We start from the raw sequence: 22,670 nt of genomic DNA on the forward strand, positions 1-22,670 counted from the left end.
TTGGATTGCCCATAATAAAGCTGCATTTAGATCTCAACCTTCATGTCTCAGAGCAGTTCGTGACAGGTTCAGTCCTCCCGAAATTACATTGTGAACTTCACTTAATTTAGTTAATTTATATATATATATATAGTCGCTCTGGAGAAAACAGTGATGCCATTGTCTAGCTCAGTTCAGTTCTCATATAATGGTGTCAATGCAGGCAGATCAATAATATTGTTGAATATTATCTGGTAACATATCCTGTAAATACATCTAATATTATACATTATTATTAGTATTCTTGCAAATGTTTAAATACTCATGACAAATACCGCTGTCACTCATAACTCGCTCACAGTGTGAGGCCAGGGTATCAAAACAGTTTATGTAATTACCAGCTCTCAGGATGGAGTGGAAAACACAGCTGGAGGCCAAATCTAATTTTCAGCTTGACATCGCATGGCATTTTGACCAAGAACACATGCCAACAATAAGCAGATCAAAAACAAGCTTCCTTCAGCTGTTGTGTTGTGGCACTGTGTTGCAGATCAGTGAATCAGGCGAGACAAAAGGGGAGTATTCTAAAGACGCTTTACTTTTTGCTTGCTGCAGACAAAGCAGACAGTGAACTAAATATGACTGTGGTGGGGTGATGCTGCAGACTATACAAGGCCTGAAAGATCTTAATTGCACTGTGCAAATTTGTGCATTCAGACAGTAGAGAAAGTTTGTCTCTGAACTGTACTTAATAACAGCTTTTTACATTCTACTTCCATGTTTTTCTTTTTAAGCAGTATATTTTCTTGTGCTTTTTAGGGTCTGCATTCAAAAAAAAATAATTAAGTTAAATGATGGAATTTCCTATTGACAAATATAAAGTAAAATGCTAACTAACGACAAACCATGCTTCTAACCACAGCTGAAGAGCTGTTGTTCCAACCACACAAGCCTGTGATGCTGTTTGTGAATGGTTGTTCAAACGGTAGTTTCAAGAAACACCAAATAGTTGAACTACCATCGTAACAATGGGACAAGTGACCACAGTTGGCTAACAATGGGAAACACACTCCTGTTAAGCAGTCATTTGATCTCATACACAAACTCTAGTAAAATCTTACCTGATTTTCCATCCCTCTGGAAATCCACATGATACCACTCCCCATCATTCACTTTTTTGTTCACAGCCAGTGTCTTTGTTGTGCCTGATCCCATATGCAGAAGCAGGTACAAAAGACCATCCAGTATCTCAATGGCAAAGAAGTCCACCTTCAGTGTGAGAGGGCTCTTGGTTTCTTTGGTCTGTTGCTTAGGTTTCCCATGGTTAAAGAGCAGAAGTCCATTGGGCTCAGTGGTGCGGAAGTCAAAGGAAATAGAACCAGTCTTCTTAGTGTTCCATTTAAGAAGTGTGATGAAGGATTCCGGTGTCTCAAACGTGATGGGATCTAATGCGACAACATTCTCACACTTGAAGGAAACAACTCCATGGATCTTCATTTTGGGGTCTCCTTTATTGGCCAGTCTGGACAGCTCCAGCCGAACGTCATTGTTTTTATATACAACCTACAGATATAAAACAATGTCAGTGGAACAGAAATAATCTGAGAAACTTCTGATCTAAACTGTGTTTGCAGAACCCTTACATGAATGGATGGAAGATTGATTGATTGACAGCACATAGTTAACCCTATCATAGTATTTATTTACCCTAGTATTACTAGCAACAAAACCGTTTTGTGCTAGTTTCAGCCTGATGCAGTTATCATTTTCACGTCCTGCGCCTTGTTGTTTAAAGGTGAACCATGCAGGTTTTATTTTAACTGAACAGCTTCGAAATCATTGGAATGGTTATATTACTTTTTTCGGGTTGAATGCTGATCATCTCGCACCCCTCTATCGCCTGTGAGCAGAAAAAACACCCTTGCAACTTTGGGCTGGCGGGCTACATCAGGAAGTATCGCGTGATATCAGGTCTTGCGATGTAACAAATTGCTTTACGGCAAAAAAAGCTTCTACAATTGTGTCATAATTGCGCTCCCTCACGCTGTTCGAACCCGAATGAAGAAAACGTTTGTATGTCCGTCTGCTGTGATGTCGTTGATCTACTAGCCTCTGGTATCTGAGAGTTGCCAACGAGTGTTTACAACAGTGTTGTCAAATATCTACTCCGAAGCTGTAGGGGGAGCTCTATAGAGAAACCTGCGAGCAAAAAGCTAGAATACAGCGAAGAAATTCCCGTAAATGCATATCCCTGCTTTAAAATAGCAAAGGCATTTGCGTCCATCTGTGCGCCCATGGGCTGCTGGTCTGAAAACGAGGTGTATACAGGCGCATTGTTGGTGCGTTGCTATTTTGAGGCAACTACAATAGACTGCGCCACTGACCAACAAAAACCTGTCAATGGGGCAGTATTTTTTTAATTTTTTTTATTTAAAGGGCGCATTAGTAATATGCGCCTATAGGCAGGTGCACAACGCGCGTACACTCAGCTTATTACACACACAGGGCACAAAAACATGACAAATATTAAAAAAAAGATTGTCTTTTCACTTAGAATATGTTGCCGTTAGTCGACTAAAAGAGTCTTGGTCGACTAAGATTTTATTAGTCGTTAGTCGCAAAAATACACAGGAAGTGGCAAAATCACGCAGGCTGTAATGAACAGATCGTTAACGGCAGGAAATCCAATAATTCGCCTATCATTCATTGACCTCAAATATGGCTAATCACTTGAAACATGTAAGTAGTAGCAACTTTACAAGTCCGCTCTCTCTAATGTTAACGTAGATTAAAAAAATGTAGTTGAGGGCAGCCCCACTATTTAGTATATCTGCTTTACACGTGAGTTGAGGTTTGTGAACCAAAGTGCAGTCTTTTAAAAGAAAAACTAAAATTCAGAAAAGACAAAAAGTAAAAGACTAAAACTAGACTTGACTGTAAAGTGGGTTGATATTTACTGTGGGAGAGGTTAAAGAGAACCTCAGTGCTCCTCCTACAGTGATTTCCAACCCTATCCATAATGAGCACTGTAGTTAACAAGGTCAATTGCTTACAAAACATGTAATGGTTAATTAAAGGCTCTTTGAACCTGTTTTGTTCTGCACACACAATTTAGGCCATAACAGAAACAGAAGCTTCTATAAAGCTCTACAAAGCTTCCTCTGCGCTTATATCTTGTAGTAGGTCTTTTACCTCCCTCAGACAACCCATAAAGTTGTTGCTAACAGGTGATCCAGGCAGGTCGGCTGTACCAGGACTTCCTCCAACATAGAAAAAGTAATCAGAGCCAAGCATAGCGTATTCCTCTTGAGTATATTCTTTGGTGGTCAGTATTCCGTCCACAGATATTGTTACCTAAAGAACAAACCACAGGAAAATGATATACAGGTACGACTTTGCTACTGACTGGATTTCGGTTTCTTCAGTCACTAAGATGCACTGAACACTGCATACTGACACAATGGAGAATACATCAGTGGTCACATGATCGTAAGCCCAATAGAAACACACCAATTCATTGGCTGATGGTGCTGAAGTGCCACCCATAAGGAGCTGCATAACAGCATGACCTGGGACCATCCCCAGTAAACAATTACCGTCTTTCAACGTTGAAATATGGTTGAAAATAGGTCGGTCCGCCTTGGACTGGTTTACGACGTGATTTCAACTAAGTAGTTTTGGCCGGACTGTTTGACTACGTGTTTTCAACTGATCATCTAAAATGTTTTCAACTGATAATCTAAGACAGCTAGGATAAGTCTGTTATACATGCTAAAACAACAGAGAAAACAAACTACCAAACCATGTTCATTATTATCTCAAATAAATTTAAAGAGTTTTACATATTCCGTCAAAGTTATAAAAAAAATTTAAACGTTGAAAAGTCGGACAAATTTGACGTCTTTTCAATTTTCATTTTCAACCGTCAGTGGACCGTAATTAGACCGTAAAAATTACGTCTATTCAACGTCTAATAGACGACTTTTTGCTGGCTGGGTCACCTTTACTTATCTTCAGTGCACTATAGTTTCAGGCCATTTTGTCTAGTCACTCGCCTTACACAGAGACTGGAGCTGTGTGTGTGTGTGTGTGTGTGTGTGTGTGTGTGTGTGTGTGTGTGTGTGTGTGTGTGTGTGTGTGTGTGTGTGTGTGTGTGTGTGTGTGTGTGACGTGGATGTGTATGATTTGGCAATATGGAACAGCCTATTCACTGGCCAAAATCATGTGGACTCCCCAAACTTTTTAAACATGTTTGAAAATGATCTGGAGGTCGTGAGGTGCTAGTAACGTACACGGCTCGGCTCGTAATTCTTCTCACACACTACAAGCTGCAACCATACAGGCATCAACGATTTCCACACAATTTCTCCTGAGAGAAAAAAAATCACCTGCGAGCTCGTACGACTACAAAAATCGCACCGTTTACGCCTAGTTTAAAGGAGCAAGCACATGGAGATTTGAAGCTTTCTCTCTCTACCTGTCCTAGCTCACACCACTCAATGAAACAGCAGATGGCTGCGTTCCAGATGCACCTGTAATGTAGGCCAGTAAGAGCTGTGCGTGTAAACCTCACTCCCCTGGCCTCAAGAGGAGCGCTAGCAACTGACAATAGAGATTGCGGTCTTTGCCGTCCTTGTTAGCGTGCCCCCCTACCATGCTGGAGACACCGGTTCGAAGTAAGACCGGTTACATTTGGTGTCGTGACCCGGATGGGAGTGAAGTTTAGGGGGGTAAGAGTGTAATGGAAGCAAGCTAGTAAGAACAGTACATGTAAACCTCACTCCCCTGGCCTCAAGAGGCGCGCTAGAGGCTGCCATTCTTCCATGCCAGAGATGCCGGTTTCAATCCTGCTCGGAGCGGGTCGAGTAGGAGAGGTTACCAACCCTCACTGTGACAGAGACAAGCCAACGTTTCCTCTGTTTTAACCTGGCCTTTCTCACAGCATCTCACTCAAGGTGTTGTGCTTTCCTTTCCTTTCATTGTTAGCATGAGTTTGCCACTGAACCACCATTGTTTAGAAAGTTCAGTTTCCCCTTGCACTGAACCCCAAATGCTCTTGTGTAAAACGTCAAGTCAAGTCAAGAATATTTGTATAGCGCTTTTCACAATACAGATTGTATCAAAGCAGCTTCACAGTATTAAATTAAAATAATAATAAAACGTCCATGTTTGGTAATGCTAATCAATAGTATTATTGATTGATTCATTAAATTGAACATCCCCAACTGAGCAAGCCAAAGGCAACAGTGGCCTTTTCTCCCTATGCTTGCATCCTGGGGAATGCTTAACATGCCAAGTGTTCTAAAATCACACAGAGGACACTGTTACAAGCTCTACACATCGTTCCTCCTATAGTATAGACTAGGGCTGTTGTAGTAATCTAGAAGCTACACCCATAAAGAGTTACGTAACAGCAGCCTTTTAAGTGCATACTTGGGTCAATCGCCTCAAATTGTTCTGCAAGTTACACAAACCTATGCAGCAATGGTGAGTATGACCAGCAACACAGTGTCTTGTTTCTACTTAGGGAACCAGGGTTACATTCAGTAACCTAGATTACAAAAGTAACCTTTTGTAGGAACTCAGAGAAGCCTCCAGTTCAGAAGGCACCCCTGAATTTCAAAGGGGGTAACTCCTACATTCTGGCAGCACAGCGTTGGGATACTGTCCTCAGATATTTACAAGACCTGGGTCTGGGAGTGAACTGGGACAGATGCGTTTCCTGGATCTAGAGCTAGATTCAGTGGCAATGTCACCGGTTTGTGTCAGATTATTGCTGCAATGAATGGAGATACTCATGTGGCTGCCGTTCAAGCCTTTTATTTGTATCAGACAAGTTCTTTTCTCTTTAGACAGCTTAAAACAGCTCTGCTGTTAGCTTTGGCCTTGTTTGAGAGAGTAGGCTATTTGCAAGCATTTAGTTCAATGTTTATGGATTTTGCACCAGGCCTGTCAAACGTTATTTTTCTATAGTCCTTTTCACTTCAACTATTTCAGACAAATACTTTAATGGCCTATGTTGACTGTATGGATCAATGGCGCACGTCTGAGCAGCTTTTTTGGTGGTCCTAAGAGAGGAGCTGCAGAAGCTTTCACATTGACTATTGGATCCAGAGCTTATGAGGTGTACGGGCTGCTTTTGTTCTCTCGTGGTATCCAGACACATTCTACACAGCGTGGGTCCTTGCTAAAGCCTCTCTTTTCAGGAATTTTCTATGGCGACAGGTTGGTGTTGTCTTCAAATTTTTGTCAGTTTTTATAATCCGGATGAGGGTTTGGCTCCCACTGCACACGTTTTGTCTTTCTGAGAAGTATTTAAATGTATTTCCTAGTGTTAGCGTGCAGCATCTTCTTACTACACAGACTTGAGTATTTACATTTACGGTTTGCATGGCATGACAGCATATCATTTCCACTGCATCATTATGTTTTGTATGGTTTGTGAACCTTGCAGAAAATTTGAGACGATGGGCCCAAGTATGCACTTAAAACGGTGCTGTTACGTAACCAGGGATGTGATTGTATGAGTGAAAAAAAAAAGCAGGAATTTGTTTTAAAGACCCAGCATGAAGCACTTTTTGTTTTTTAAAACCTGAATCGGCCATTTACTGCATGAACTACCAGGAACTGTGAAGAGTGACACATAGAAATAAATTTAACAGCTATAATTTATTTCTACATGTAGTAATACAAAACAGGATGTCTTAACATATTTGGGTAAAATGTAAGGGCGATAAGTGCTATTCTGTAGTTCTGTAAATAAAATATCTGTGCTTCCAATACTGATCTCATTCAGTAAGTAAAATTCCACTCAAACTTATACAATAGGAATACATAAAATAAAATAAAATATAGTGTTTAGGGAAACTGCACATCATATTCTGGCTACACAGATAAAACAACCTAAGAACCATTTATGAATTATATTAATGCTTTTTACGTATTAGAAAATGAAGACTAGACATAATCTTATCAGCAGGATGATTATATTATATTAACTGGAATAAACTGTATACAGAAAGGGAGCAGAGAATGTGACAGATCGAGCCCAATCTTTACGAGTGCATGCTTTGCGTACTCTTTATACGCCTAAATTACCTTTTTACGTGCATCCAATAAGGACTTTTTAGCGTACAGATATGACACGCAATTTGTGCGTGCATATGATACGAAACATACACACCCAGCCAATTCTACACAGCGGGTAAATTTTGCATACCAGATGCACGTAAAAGATTCATGCAGTGCCAGGAGCGATGGTGAGGCTGTCCATAACTTGGGTCTAGCGTGAGTTTGAGCACTCACAAAACTCCCACTAAAATCACGGAAACTGACAACACTGCGACATGAATCTCTTACATCAAATCTGCACGTTGTTGTTTATGATGGTAGAATTTGTGAGTTTCAGTCAGAATTCAGTCAGAGCCCACTGAACAAAACTCTTTGTTTCAGCGATGACTAATCTGAATGCCTCTGATTGGCCATCACACTCATAAAATCAGCGGAAACGTGTGTGATTGGTTATAATGCTCAACGCTGCAAAACGAAATCTGAAAGAAATGGCGCAGTCGGATGGATCGAATGAACGTTAAGTAGCCTATAGTAGGTTGTTTAACTAATGTAATCACATATTTTATTATATAATTGTGGTGAGCAGGACGAGGCCCGTGAGAGAGCGGTGTCGTATCTCTCACGGAGGAGCGGAAACATGAAAGGAGGAGCGACGACAGTGGAGATCGAGAGAAGAACAGGCCTGAGTTTTATTTGTGTTTTGTTATATGTGAAAGCAGTCGTCCGTGAGGGACTGCTGTCTTTTACGTTCGTTTTGTATTTGTTTTATTTTATGTCATTAAAGTCTTTAAATGTTCGTCGGTTCCTGCCTCCTTTTTCCCATAACAACGAACTGCGTTACACTGGTGCCGAAACCCGGGAAGAAGGAGAAACGCGCTGTCAAAGAGCCCTCACCGCTGTGGGGAATCTGCGGTGCCATCGAGCATGGTGAGCAGAGTCCGTCGCCATGGGCGCTCGAGGTGGTGCACTGGAGTGAGTTGCCGGCGGGACGGCCGAGCTCGGTGCCGGGCGCTGGAGGGGCGGCTGCCGTCCATGAGGGAGCGGAGGAATGGCCGCCGTTTGCCGTGGGCTGGAGCCTGCTGCCATCGCCATTGCGGGGTGGAGCAGGGAACGGGGGACTCCTGCCGACTGTCCGAACCTGGAGGAGCCGTCGCTGTCCACCAGGCGGCGAAGGAGTGTCGAGCCGTCCCAGATCACCCAGCTGGTGGAGGACCAGATGGCAGTGCATTGTGGGAACCGGACCAAGATTTTTTTTTTCTCTCTACCCTCGTCTCCGTTGCTCCTCATGCTTCCGTCTCCTTTTCTCTCGCCTCGTCTGTCGGGAGTAGAGTGCAGTCTCGTGTGTACCCCCCGGGCTGCGAGGGGTGATGGGGGTATGTGTCGAGCAGGACGAGGCCCAAGGGCCGTGAGAGAGCGGCGCGAGGCTGGTGCCGTGATTACTGATGAGTGACACCTGCGCAACGCACCGGTCTCGTATCTCTCAAGGAGGAGCGGAAGCATAAATGGAGGAGCGACGAAATAACTGGAATTCCGGGTTAATCCGGAAGAATCACATCCCTAGTAACTCCTTATGGGCGGATCTTTAGCGCCACCAACCGATGAATTGGTGTGATTCTATAGGACTTCTGACCTTGTGACCACTGACATGTTCTCCATTGCACAGCTTTCACTCTGGAAACCAGGGTTACATCCAGGAACATTTTTCCTTTATTTTCTTTAGACTAAAACAATTTTTTTTTGTTTTATTTATTGCATGACTTGTATATGCACAAGATATAGGTTTGAAGAATTAATTTGCTTGAATACAATTAGGTGTTGATGTATTAAACAAACAATAGCATTAGTATTGTCCCATGGCAGCCTAAAATTAATTGACAGACACAAAAAGGGTGTTAGTGTCTTGTTAGAATATTTAACTGTAAGTAAATTAAAAGAAAACCATTTAACAAGGTTAAAACTGAAAATGCACTCTATTTTTAGCAGTGACACAATTTAGTCAAGAAATCAAAATCTCATGCAGTTTTCTTTTTTTGAGCATTCACATTAATTAGTCAGATATTGTGTGGATTTTATGTATACAGAGCATTCATTTAAAACATGGAGGGGCTAGAGTAAAAAAAATAGTAAGCCAAGAGCAAATAGATTATGGGTGACTTTATCAGCACAGCATTTTCAATGCAGACCATGCAGAATGGGAGGGAATAGAGCTGACTGCGGCAGTCAGGACATGTTTCAAACCACTGCTGTGTAAAGGGTGATCCTTCTAATGGTGGTAACTTTAAAGTGAACTAGACAAGGAAACAGCAGAAAAGACTGCGGGGGGATGGGGGGGGGATGGGGGATGGGGGGGGGGATGGGGGATGGGGGGGGGGGGAGTAACTAAATGAAGAAGATTTAATAGAAAATTCAAAAACGGAAAAAAGTACCAACCAGTTAAAAGGATCTTTACAAATAAAGAAAAGAAAAAGAAAACACACAGCACACCCAAAATAACAATAAATAATATCTACAGAACAATGTAGTTTCTTTACCATATAATATCCAATGCCTGAGTGCTTTGTGGAATAAGAGGGGAAAGGAAATAAAAAAAAACTGTGAATAAAATAACAAATGATACTCCAAAATAATTTTTGTTAAACATTAAAGAAACGTTTAGTAGAATGACACATTCCATGATCGACGTTTGTTTTACAAAGCATATTAGTAGCTGCATAAAATCAAACAAAATAATTGATATGCAGTGACACTTTAATTTGATGGTCCCCTTTCGACATTCTACTCACAATAAGTAACTTTGCAACTACATGTCAACTAATTAAATATAAATAGGAATTATTTATATGTCACTTTGTGTGATGAGATCTTGACTGAATCATTGGTCTGTGTGACTCCTTCTAAGCTCCTGTAGCTCTATTACCTGACGCAAATTCCGTGTTACTTTCACATCATGCCATTCATTGTCATTAAATTTCCCATTGACCGACTCCACCAGAGCTTCAAAGGCCCCGGAACCCAAATTTATGACGAGAGACACCGCCCCGTTTATCAGCGCCAGGTTGACATAGTCAGCGGATTTTCCTGTGTGCAGCAACAGTCCATTTCTCTGAAGTGTTCTGAACGACAGTGTGATTTCTTCGCTGCTGCCTTGGATCGGGTTCAGAGAAAGGTTGTAGCAGAAGTATTCTGAACCTTTGAATGTCGCCACAAATTCTTCTATTCCTGAAAACAAAGAAGAAAATGATGGGTTAAAAACCTGTTTGTTGTAGGGCATGTAGGGCTTGCATAGACTAGTCGAGTAGTCGAGAGATCGACTACTTCCACCACTAGTCGGCGCTGTCGGAAACAATCAACTACTCGAGCGTGCATTAACCATAAATTAATTCAAAATGGCGAACGTCACCAAGAGACACCACACATCAGATGTGTGGAAGTATTTCATCAAGGATGACAAAAATATTGTAAGGGGTTGTTCACATATCGCGTCTAAAACCTGTGTCGCTTTCTAAAAAGTGCTTGCGCTCCAGTGGCGTCTGTTGTTGCTATGCAACCATGAACTGCGCTCTCCATGATGACAAAGAAGTATCAGTAAAGGATAAAAAAATTTTTAGCCTTTGCATTAGATTTACTACTAGATATATTTCAGGAGATGAGAAATAAAAATCCGCCCTGTACAGCTATGATCTGTCCGGCCGAGCTTTCGTTGTTGTTAAGGAAAGGCCTAAGGTGGTCGGTTGGTTTTTGTCACATGACCTGCGGTGCGCTTGCAGCATTCTGAAAAGTTTCGATGTTTTCATCTCGCCGAGATCGGCTTCCATTATGAGCGCGCTTGTCGCACTCCTACATTTGAAACAACGAACTTAAGCGCTCAAAAGACGCGTTATGTGAATGTCATATTTATAATGTTTTGAGTTTACTACATTGATACATTGCTTACATTGTTGGACTTTTCATTTTTTATGCACAAGGCAGAGTGCCTGACTGAGTTTATTTTCTGCTTGATTTTGAGTTAATAAAAGACTTGGATAACTCGCCACCCCGACTTCTTCATCATTGCTATCTTTGAACCTTTTACACTGGTGCCAAAACTAGGGACAAAGAAGTCAGCATGCCCCGGACGCAGCCCCCACCATCGCCCCCGTCCCGCTGGTAAAAACGGGTCCGCCGGACGACCCAGAGGCATCTGTGTGTCAGTGGAGGCGTGTGGCTGGGTGCGCCTGATCCCGCTGCTGTCCGGGGAAGCACAGGTGGCAGTACAAAAGCAGCCTGTGGAGAACCTCCTGGCTTATGATGATCTGAAGCGGGCCATTCTTCAACGCATTGGCCACTCACCTGGCTAGGTGACAGCGACCGACCATTCCTGATGGCCAAACAGCTCCGGGACGCTTCCCGAAAGTGGCTGATGGCCCAGACACGCGACGTCGAGGAAGTGGTCGATCTGGTGGTTCTGGAACTCGGCTACCTTGAGGAACGCCCTGCACGGTGTCGCTTGATCAGGCCATCTAGCTGGCTGAGGATCATCTGGTGGCGTGCTCCGGGGTCGGCGAGCCCCTTGTTAATCTCTCTCTCTCACTCTATACTCTCCTTCTCTCTCTCGCCCCACCTCCGTTACCAGTTTGATCTGGGACACAGGGGGCGTGGCGGAGAGCGTTGCTGTCGATGCTTCATCTCCACCTTTTCATCTCCACGCCAGTCTCTTTGCCATTCTTCTGCTACTAGGGCGGCAGGAAGGCCTGGGCCAGTCTGCGGGGACCCGTGTCATTTCCAGGATAAGTGTCCAGTGATGGAAGTGGGAACATTGATCCGGGTCCCCGACTCCCTGTGGGCTGCCCCCGATCTGTAACCAAACCACCTTTCATCAAAGCCTGATGCAACAGAGGGCATTGGATATGAGCCGCAAGGTTAAGGTGAGGTGTGTACATGGGGATGTGGTGGATTATCCTTTAGTAACTGTCAATATTCAATTTAGGGGAGAAAAGCATAAATCCCCACCTTAGGCGTCCACTAATTTTGGGTATAGATTGGCCAGCATTTACACAATTATTGGAAAGTTTGTGTGCAGATGCCTCTTGGGGGACAGGGCTAGGGATGGCTCAGGCTGAGGAAGCTGTTCTGGGACCAGCACATACCGACTCAGAGGAAATGAGAACAAGGGCAGAGCTAATGCCAATGGTGAGTTGGATGACTTTCCTCTCGAGCAGTCTCGTGATGAAACACTCAAAAACGCATATGACCGGGATCAGCCGCTCTCCTATCCCTATTTTCCTATTATAAAAGACAGGTTGTATCGGGTGGCCCAAGACACCCAGACAATGGAAGATACAACCCAGTCATTAGTGCCAAAAAGCCGTCGGAAATACCTTTCCAGGCAGCTCATTGTAGTCCCATGGCAGGCCACTTGGGGGAAGCAAAGACACGTGACATATCATGACCCGATTTTTTTGGCTGGGTATTCACAAAAAAGTTGTGTCGTGAATGTCTTCAAACAGCCGTAGTGAAATTCAGTATGTCATGGACCACCGAGCTAAACTCCATAAATTGGGGTGGCTCTCTATGGAGAATTTGCCTCAGGCACAGGACAGATAAAGTAGGCTGCATAATAGGGGTATGCGAAAGCGTAAATTTGCACCGGGAGATAAAGTGCTAGTATTACTTCCAACGTCTAGTTCTAAATGACTCGCAAAGTGCCAAAGATATTTTGTAGTTGGGGATCTTGATTATGAGGTAAGACGACGGACAGGGGCGATTCATGTCAAATATATCACCTCAATCTTTTAAAATGCTGGAATGAGGTGACATCGGTTGAGTTAGCAGCGGCCGTTTTGGCAGAAGAAGTTCTCGGACCAGAAGCAGCACTCAAAACCAATCTGCTCGCTCTGGTCTCGGGGGGAGATAACCTCTGTTAGCCAAGTTGCAAGCAGATTTTGCAGATGTGTTTTCACACCTGCCCAGCCCGTGCCTGTTCACACCAGACGCGTATTCTTCGCCGAGGTCGACAAGCGCTTCTGCTCAGTTGTTGTTTATTCAGAGCTATTTTTATCATGGGTAAGTAAATAACCTCATAAAATGAATACACCATGTTTCTGTAACCAAGAAGTTTGTACACATCTTTTATTAATCCGTTGTCGAGACACACACGCAGCCAGAGAGAGAATATGGTAGACAGTAGTGTAGATATACCGTTGAAATATACATCCTCTCTTCAAATTTATTTTGCCTTTTGCCTTTATTCTGATTGGATAGTATAGAGTAGACAGGAAGTTATGAGTGGGAGAGAGAGGGGGACGGGATTGGGAAAAGTCAGCGAGCTGGGACTCAAACTCGGGTCTTCTTGAACTCGGAACTTCACGCTACCTGTTGGAGCGCTGCCCATTAGCCTATTGGCTCCGACACCAAGCAACATTTAAAATTTGCTTTGCCTACATTTCCTGATTTCATAACACTTTTTCCAGTGTATCATGATTCTCATCCATCATCCATTACACAAGCACACAACAATGAGACATTTTAGAAAATATAAAGCATAGCATCAATCTTAGCTTCCACGTTGGGTTACTGAACTGTTTAAACAATAGGAAGCATGTGTTGCACCCAATGCTAAATTTGGATCTTTAGGTGAAGTCCTCCACTCAAAGAAGTTGCTCTTACCACCGTGCTGTATGTTTGCAGTCATTCCCATGTCCTTGGTAACAATAATTAGGATTGTGGGTATTGTATTTTATATTTTTTACAAAATTTAAATCAGACTTTCTAATGGCTGCTATACAGACAAGTTATCTTTTAGCAACCTTCGAGAACAGGGTAGTGCTATCTTTAATGTGTTAATGCAACAAAACAAAAAAAAACATTTATCTAGGAAGAATAAACGGAAGATCCTCACTGAACTGTTTTGTTAAGAATGGCCAAGATAGCAAATTAAGGTGTGTTTTAATTTTTTTTTAGTTTTGTTTACAGTGCAAAACCCACTGCCATTAAATTGGAGTTGGATTGAGAATTTTTTCCAAAGATTTCTGGAAAATATATTCTTTCGTATGCACATAAATGTTGACTTTACAACAATGTCCAGCAAAAGCCCCTGTGATAGCAATCCAGCTAAATTCTCATCTTTCTTGCCTTTTCTTCATGTGTGCGTGTGATTTGAACTTGAATAACTTCCCGTAGTCCAGTAACTTATTTTATGTAAAGTTTAATAACAAAATTACCTGAAAAAAATGTTACACAGTCAAAAAACTGTATTGCTCCAATATTGCAGCACACAAAAAAACGAACTATCATTGCCGGAAATTACATCATCATCAATATGAAATCTAATACATATTTAATTATTTACACACAATTATTTATTCCACCTCTATAAGAAACAAATAACATATGGCTCTCACAGCCCCTATTAAATGCTCTTTTGTTGTTAAATTATGTTAAAGAGCCTACAAACATTAACAGATCGAGTAATGATGTAATGATGCACTTACTGTTCACAGTCGTGTTCACAGCTAAACAGAGAATGTTGAATCGGACATGATACACACAAATACTCAAAAGAATATGAAAAGTAAATGAACTGAATAAAAAATTGGTATCCAGTGTCAAAATAATGTGATAGTGCATTAGTGCCCATTAATTTTTTCAGCAGCGCTGGTTCCAGGAGTATTTAAGGAAAAGTCTAGGTTACTAATGTAACCCCCGTTCCCTGACGGAGGGAACAGTGACGTTACATCGGACTGACGTCATGGGGTCTCGGCTGGAAGCCCAATCATGTATGTCCGGGTGGGTGTGACTCGGCATGCAAATCTAACTGGACAATGTTCTTTGGCTCGTTTTGTTACCACTTTGAAGGTGATTGGACTCCCAGGCGAGACCCCATAACGTCAGTCCGACGTAACGTCGAACGTGACTGACTGAATGGGTACTGAGGGCTAAAATACACGGGTGAGTAATCAACATATAAAGCTGCGTTTCCACCGAAATTACCCAGAACAATTTGTTCCAGGAACTTTTTTTTGCCCCAGACCGGTTGCTCTCTGCGTTTACACCGCGGTCTAAAGTACCGGGAAGATTATAAACTGCGCGCAACTGCTCCTCCCAGTCTGCGGCGGACAGTAATCAGTTTTGAGCGCCACATTTATAATAAATATGGAGGAGATTCAAACTGTGCTGCAGTTGTTTGTGATGTATTGGTTTACTAACGAGGTAATTAACAAAACGCGTGTTCAGAAAGCTCGTAATGCTATAAAATTAGACGATGTGGACATTGACCGTGAGATGGCTGGGACGAACGTGCAGAAAATTTCCTGTTACACAAATATGCTTAATAAAGCCTGAACCTCGTCGTCGGTCCAGCTGTGTGTTTTTTTTTTTATTAAATTCCATATTTGCAGACAGACTCTCACTGCATGAAGCCACGAACCGCAATAGATTTTTAAAAATGCCGGTTAAAAACGGTGGAACCGGTGGAAAAGCGGCTTAACAGAACAGGTGTGTAAATTAAATGAACAACTAAGGAGACTAACTAGGAACACAGCCAAACAGAAACATGGAAAACCAAACTTAAACACATTGAAACTAAACACAAATGTTACAAATACGGGCTTGACTCCCGTTGCACGTTCATACAGAGAGTATTCGAGACGCTACTGTAAGTTTCTGTGGGAACGGGACATTGAGACTCACACCTGTCAGTAAATGCAGTTGTCAATCCTAAAAACTGACAGTGTGAACGTAGCTAATTGCTGGAATTTTCTGTACAGCATCATGGGCTATGTAGTTTTTCATAATGAATTCCAATGTTTATAGAATTCCATGATTATTATGAACAACCTTTATGAACGAATCATGAAGAACTCCCGTGACCATTAATTCATTAAGTAGCTGAAGGTACTGAGGGGAAAAGACAGCACAGGACTGTAGACAAATGTGGAATAGAAACAGAGGCCCTACCTTGGTCGCCCATCATGAGGTGTGCCAGACCTTAAAGGAAAACAAGAGCACAGTCAGCAAAGCATTTGGCCAGGAGTCATCATGATGCTTGAGGATGTGATTGAGATAATGCATGAATTAAACACGAGACACAGTTTTATACTAAGAAATAAGCCACTCGAGGATGAGCGTTATAGTGGGCAAGAATGTGGAATGTGGTGTAAAGATGTGGGCAAGAGAAATATGCAAACACAATGCTCTTTTTTTATAATAATAATAGGAAGAATTACTATTAAAGTCATACATTTAATTAATCTAACTATGGAACTTTCTAACTGGAACAACAAACAAAGTGTGGCAATGATAATGCACTGTTTATGTGCTTTGTTTAATGTTAAAAGCGTGTCATGTGACTGTGAATATCATTTAGTGCTCCAGCTTTGAGCTGTAAAAGCAACACTGGATAATTCTCCTCAGATCTTGAAATTAAACAAATGGAAACAAGAATGTTCAAACTGTGAACATACACGTGTATTCTTTGACAAAGATTGTTTAAGTAACTCAGTAGCCTATGTATTTTTAATAATGTTTAAATGGTGTAAAATTAGTGAATTTGATTATGTAGCTACTTATCCATTTTCTTGCAAATGCGGTCAAGATTACTCTCTGGTGCCGTGCACTCGCCGCGAGACTCCGCGAGGGTTGACAAACGCGGCCTTTTCACGTGAGAGAATTGTGTTAAATAAGCACGTGCAATTAGAAACTGAGGTCCTTCTTTTGGGGCTTTCTCATGAGTCATGCGCCTGTATTTTATGCTTTAGTAAAATGTGTAGCCTATGAAATTCAAATTATAGGCTACAAGACATTTGCAATACAATTGGGAGTCTGCATAGGGTGTAGGGCTGCAACAACGAATCGATAAAATCGATAAAAATCGATTATTAAAATAGTTGCCAACGAATTTCATTATCGATTCGTTGTGTCGCGCGACACGGAGATGTAAAAAAAAATTGTGCGTATATTCTGTGCTATTGTTAAGCCCCACAAAAGGGACAAAAACATTATAAAGCATCATAAAGTTGTCGTGCACTATATTATATGTGTTCTGAAGCCATTATATAGTATAATGTGAGATAGAAATTAATATTTAAGTCATTAAATTCAAGATCACGTACACTTTTCCCTCCGCTGCGGCTGTCAGTCATTCTCCATTCAGCATCAAGCAGCGCGTCACGTTCGGTACGACAGTCAACACGATGAAAAACTCTCTCCAAGATGATTCAATGTTACTATAATTATACTTGATCTGTAGATAAAGGTCTATGGTTTTACATTAAACAACTTTATCTTGCTGGACTTTATTGCTGCATCATGTTACTTTCTACCGGGTGTCTCTCGATCACAACACTGGAGTAGAGTCAGCAATATAATTGTTCTTCACGCGCACAGTAACTGACATTTAAAACTGTTAAAAGAAAATGCTCAATAAACTATTGCATAGATAGATACTGTATAATACACTACGCTTCAATATGCCTTTCCTTTGTGATTTTAACTTTTCAATGTGGACTCGACGCGCTGCGCGCTGTGACTCGTGTTGCTTCAAGCGCATCATTCTGCGCTCGCGATGCGCATAAGCATTTTGTGCCGCACTGTATTGGAGCCTTTCATATCATAATACAGCGACGCATTGAACGATTATTAATAGCCTTTCTAGTTCTGTACTATCCATCATGTTGCTGCCTCATTAAACCGCTGTGCTATACATTTAAAACATGTCTCAATTTTATAGTAGGCTATAAAATAATTAATATTTTAGATTTTTGTTATCTTGTTTTTCATGAATGTATTTTACAACAATACAAAGAGCAATGTGTAACGTTTTACCAAATTTAGTGTTACACTTATTCTAATATTTGTTCCTCACTAAATGTTTTTTCATGGTCAGATTAAATACAATTAGTGTGCACTTGTGATTTTTCTAGACTAAATTGTATGCTTAATTATCCACTAATCTAGTTTATAATAGCATTTATGGTATTATTATTATTATTTAATTTTTTTGTAATGAAGTTGTCTGTATTAAGTAGATTGTGTTTAACACACAAAATAGTGATTATCAGTTCAATACACATAGTTATAGAAATTCTACTTGATTTTTAAAAAAATTGCCCTGGTATAGGATTGGTATTGGTATCGGTCGATACTCAGAATTTTTTGCACTGTGAATTTGCACTGTCAGTTCTGTTTTTGAATAAAGGGTTGGAAATGAATGCTTTTTTTTATTTTTTATTTTATCCGATTAATCGATTAATCGAAAAAATAATCGACAGATTAATCGATTATTAAAATAATCGTTAGTTGCAGCCCTAATAGGGTGTTTATTTTGAAATTGACAATGTTTTTTTACTTTTATTTTGTATTTATGGTGCGGCTTGGACGCTGTGTCCGTCGAAATTAGACTAGGCGCAGCGAAGCGGCGCCGAGAGACATAATGTAAACACAAGCATTGACTAGAGTGGGCGCGATCAGCTCCGATAGCCGCAGCCGTAACGCGCCGCAGATGTGTGCAGTGTAAATAAGGGGTTATAGTCAATAGCCTACGAATGGAATGTTATTATGTGTCATGGGACATAGCACTCCCCAACTCGCCAGAGGTCGGATTTGCTCCATCTTTTGATGATACGTTTTACATTTATCCATCCATTCATCCATCCATCCATCATCCATCATCCATCATCCATCCATCCAACCATCCATCATCCATCCATCCATCCGTCCATCCGTCCATCCGTCCATCATCCATCCATCCATCATCCATCCATCCATCATCCATCCATCCATCATCCATCATCCATCCATCCAACCATCCATCATCCATCCATCCATCCATCCATCCGTCCATCCGTCCATCCATCCATCAATCCATCAATCCATCCATCCATCTATCCATCCATCCATCCATCCGTCCATCCATCCATCCATCCGTCCGTCCATCCATCCGTCCGTCCATCCATCCATCCATCCATCCATCATCCATCCATCATCCATCATCCATCCATCATCCATCCATCATCCATCCATCATCCATCATCCATCCATCATCCATCCATCTGTCCATCCATCCATCCATCCATCTGTCCATTCATCCATCCATCCATCATCCGTCCATCCATCCATTATCCATCCATCCATCCATCCATCCATCATCCGTCCATCCATCCATCCATCCATCCATCCATCCGTCCATCCGTCCATCCATCCATCCATCTATCCATCCATTCATCAATCCATCCATCTATCCATCCATCCATCCATCCGTCCATCCATCCATCCATCCATCCATCATCCGTCCATCCATCCATCCATCCATCCATCCATCCATCCATCCATCATCCATCCATCCATCCATCCATCATCCATCCATCATCCATCCATCCATCCATCCATCCATCCATCCATCATCCATCCATCCATCATCCATCCATCCATCATCCATCCATCCATCATCCATCCATCATCCATCCATCATCCATCCATCCTATCCTCTGTAGGATCCTCCGCAGGGATGCTGGAGTTAAATTCTTCCAAATGTTGCAAAAGAACTACATTGTTTGGTGGAAGAATAATGATTTGTTATCAATAAACTATTACATTGTTTTTGAAATCAAAAATTTACTCTGCTATGATGCAGAAATAGCTTTGCCAGTACAGTTGCCCTGAACTAAATTCATTTAAATGAAAAACAACATATCAAATAACATTTCCGCAGCATAGAGTAAAAGATAAAAAAATATAAATCATTGATGCATAAAATTAATCAGAAAGATAGATGTTGAGTAAAAGTTGTCCATAATGTGATGTTTGATATCTAGAATCACAGCACAGATCAGTGCATCAGAGTAATTATTTTAGCAGAGCAAAGTGATTTGTGTGTGAGAGATGGAGACAGAGGCCCAAATCCTGTAATCCTTCCGTCTGATCAAAGTAATGAAAAAAGCTTTTTAAATCGTTTAATGGAAAGTTCGAATTTCAAATAATAAGCAGCATTCTGAGCTTTATATAGATACAGCAGTGAGATAAACAGACGAGCGGTTCAGTTCATCAGCTCTCTGATTTATGGAGAAAGATTGATCTAACTTTAAAATGTGTTGTTAAGTAAAATAACACCTCAGATATTCACAACATGAAAAGCACACATAATCCCAGTATTATTTCATACGAGCTTGAACCAAATGCTTTGAAGAAAAGATACTGTTATATAGGCTATAACACATGTTGTGACATGATACGGCAACAAGTTAAAAACAAGTTATTTTCCATGTAAATCTGACAGGAAATGTTGTCGATTGCTTGGTTTGCTTCTGCAATGCTATAATGGTAGGCACATCAAAACTGTTTTATTATCAGGGGTGCACATAACTTTTTCAGTGAGTTACTCAGGTGAGTACCAGGAGATGGTGTTTGGTACTCACCCCATAATGTAGCGTAGCCACAGCTGTCAATCATGACGTCACATTCCCGTTTTTATAGCATAAAATAACTAACTAAAACCAAACTAATTAAAAAAACTAACACTTAAATTTACATCAGCGTGGGGGGAAAAAACTACCTAAAATGATAGAAAACACCTTTGGAAAAGATTTATTTAAAGTATTATTTGATTGTTCAGATATATTTATTTGTATAAATTAAATATAATGAATCCTTATTAAAGATATTAAACAGCAGTAAATTTTCTCTTTTTATTTTGTTATTTGATCAATATTAAGTGTACAGAAGGCATTAGGTTTATTACGCACTGTCACTTTAAGACCGAGTGTGCAGAATGCAGATCCAATTGCACTGATGCACTGTACGTTCTGTAAAGACATAACCGACTGTGTTTACGTGAATGCTCTCCAAAACTGACATTTAGACATAATGTCGTGTGTATTTGTCCATTCAGATGCGAAAGAGAGCTCAATTCAGTCCTTGCACGCTGTCTATGTGCAGGACTGCACGCTTCGGGTCGCGTATGTGTGTGTGTTCGCACAGAAAAGCATACCGAATAAAGCTCTCTTTCGCGTCGTCTCTCTTATTCAGATCTATCCATGTCTGCTCTTCTCTTTATCCCAGACGTTTTTTAACGATTTGAGACATGCATCAAGCGCATGCCAACTCGTGTGCGCCGGGTAGATCAGCACGTTAGCTACAATTCAAATGTGCGCATCTACCACAAACGCAAATCAGTTCTGACTGGATCTCTTCCCCAATCGTCCCTCCCTAATTTCCGTCTAGTTTTTATTCGTTGACGTGGTCGTCATTTAAAACGTGAAAAAATTAAATGAACACTGCCTATGTTGCATTTTGGCGACAGTTACCCTTAGGCCGTGTGTCCACCAAAGCGTTTTTAGCCACCTGAAAACGCTAGGCGCTCTGCTGAAAACGCCGAGCTGCGGGCGCTTGAGAGCGTTTTGGCAGCGCAGTTTTTTTTCAGTTGAGACGCATCGTTGCTATGATACAGAATATCCGTTGGTCCGTGTGGTATTAGTCCCGCCCCTCCTCCACTGTGATTGGACGGTTGGCTAAAAAGTGACAGTGATGAGCGCTGCGTTTTACCCAAAGTTGAACATTCTTCAACTCTCGGCGACCTGTAAAAAACGCCGAGCGCTCAGCACTTGAGCGTTAAATACTCGCTCAGCGCCTCGTTACGCTCCTGGCGTTCTAAAAACGCGGCGTTCCCATTGACAACAATAGAAAAATAAAGCCAGCCGCGTGAAAAAACGCTTTGGTGGACACACGGCTTTAAAGTACGCAAAGGCGCGTAGTAACACAAGTGGCATTACGCATTCCTGATTTTTGTCGCGCATGCGTACCTGCGTACCAGTTATGTGCACCCCTGTTTATTATCACATTTGTGTTGCATTTATTATATCACATGATGTAAACAAAGATATTTGTGGCTTTCTATTTTCATTTAGAGCTGGAAAATCTGATTCATTTATTAATTAATTCCAGTGAATCAGTTCTTTTGGACTTGCTAATTAACAAAATTTCAACAAAACCCTGTTGCTCATTCATTGAGGAAAAAAACATCATTGATATAATTATAAATCATATTACTGGATACCTACAGTATATATTTCAAAAGATATTGATCCATAGTTATAGATAACAAGGAATATTAAGCATTTACTCCTCAGTCACCAGTGGTAACTAATAGAGATGTGACGACGGTGATAATATTCTTCCACCGGTTAATCGACTTGTGACAACACCGGTAATATCGGTTTCATCAGGTGGGAGGAGCGATGTAAAAAAGAAAAAGAAAAAAAGAATAAAACTAAATAAAAAAAATGTAAATAACACTCCAGGTCTCCACACCAGTCATGTAACTGAAAACTATAAAAGCCGTGTGACCCGCCAACCAGTAAAAAAAAAAAAAAAAACATTACAGAAATTATTCCCTCTGATTTTCTGTTTGATTAATAAAGTTTGACTACTCGCAGCAGTCTCGCATGCGCTTAGAGCTTGTGTGAATTGCACGTATAAAATTAGGTTAACAAACAACCTCGATCCATCAGGAAACGCCACAGGTCGCTGAATTTCACTGCACTTCATGATGAGTTTTTCTTTTGCGTGAAGAAGCCGTTCGCCGGAGATGTGTTAAAAGATAGCGGAGTGCATTCATGATTATTAGGCTACCGGTATAATAATCCTCCTAG

At 41.2% G+C, this 22,670-nt stretch overlaps 1 protein-coding gene across 4 annotated transcripts in view; it reads right to left on the reverse strand.

Annotated features, from left to right (window-relative positions):
* The window catches only part of LOC307010241 (neurexin-1a-like), a 152,395-nt gene that overhangs the window by 102,594 nt on the left and 27,131 nt on the right, over positions 1-22,670 (reverse strand). For all 4 annotated transcript variants that reach the window (XM_079634756.1, XM_079634753.1, XM_079634755.1 and 1 more), the window contains exons 3-6: positions 15,985-16,014; positions 9,968-10,269; positions 3,172-3,333; positions 1,101-1,542 (exon numbers count right to left, since the gene is read on the reverse strand). In XM_079634756.1, the coding sequence (XP_079490882.1) occupies positions 1,101-1,542; positions 3,172-3,333; positions 9,968-10,269; positions 15,985-16,014 (936 nt within the window). The remainder of the gene's footprint in view (positions 1-1,100; positions 1,543-3,171; positions 3,334-9,967; positions 10,270-15,984; positions 16,015-22,670) is intronic.

Source organism: Phoxinus phoxinus (genome assembly GCF_949152265.1).
Source record: "Phoxinus phoxinus genome assembly, chromosome: 14".
NCBI classification, from domain to species: Eukaryota; Metazoa; Chordata; class Actinopteri; order Cypriniformes; family Leuciscidae; genus Phoxinus; species Phoxinus phoxinus.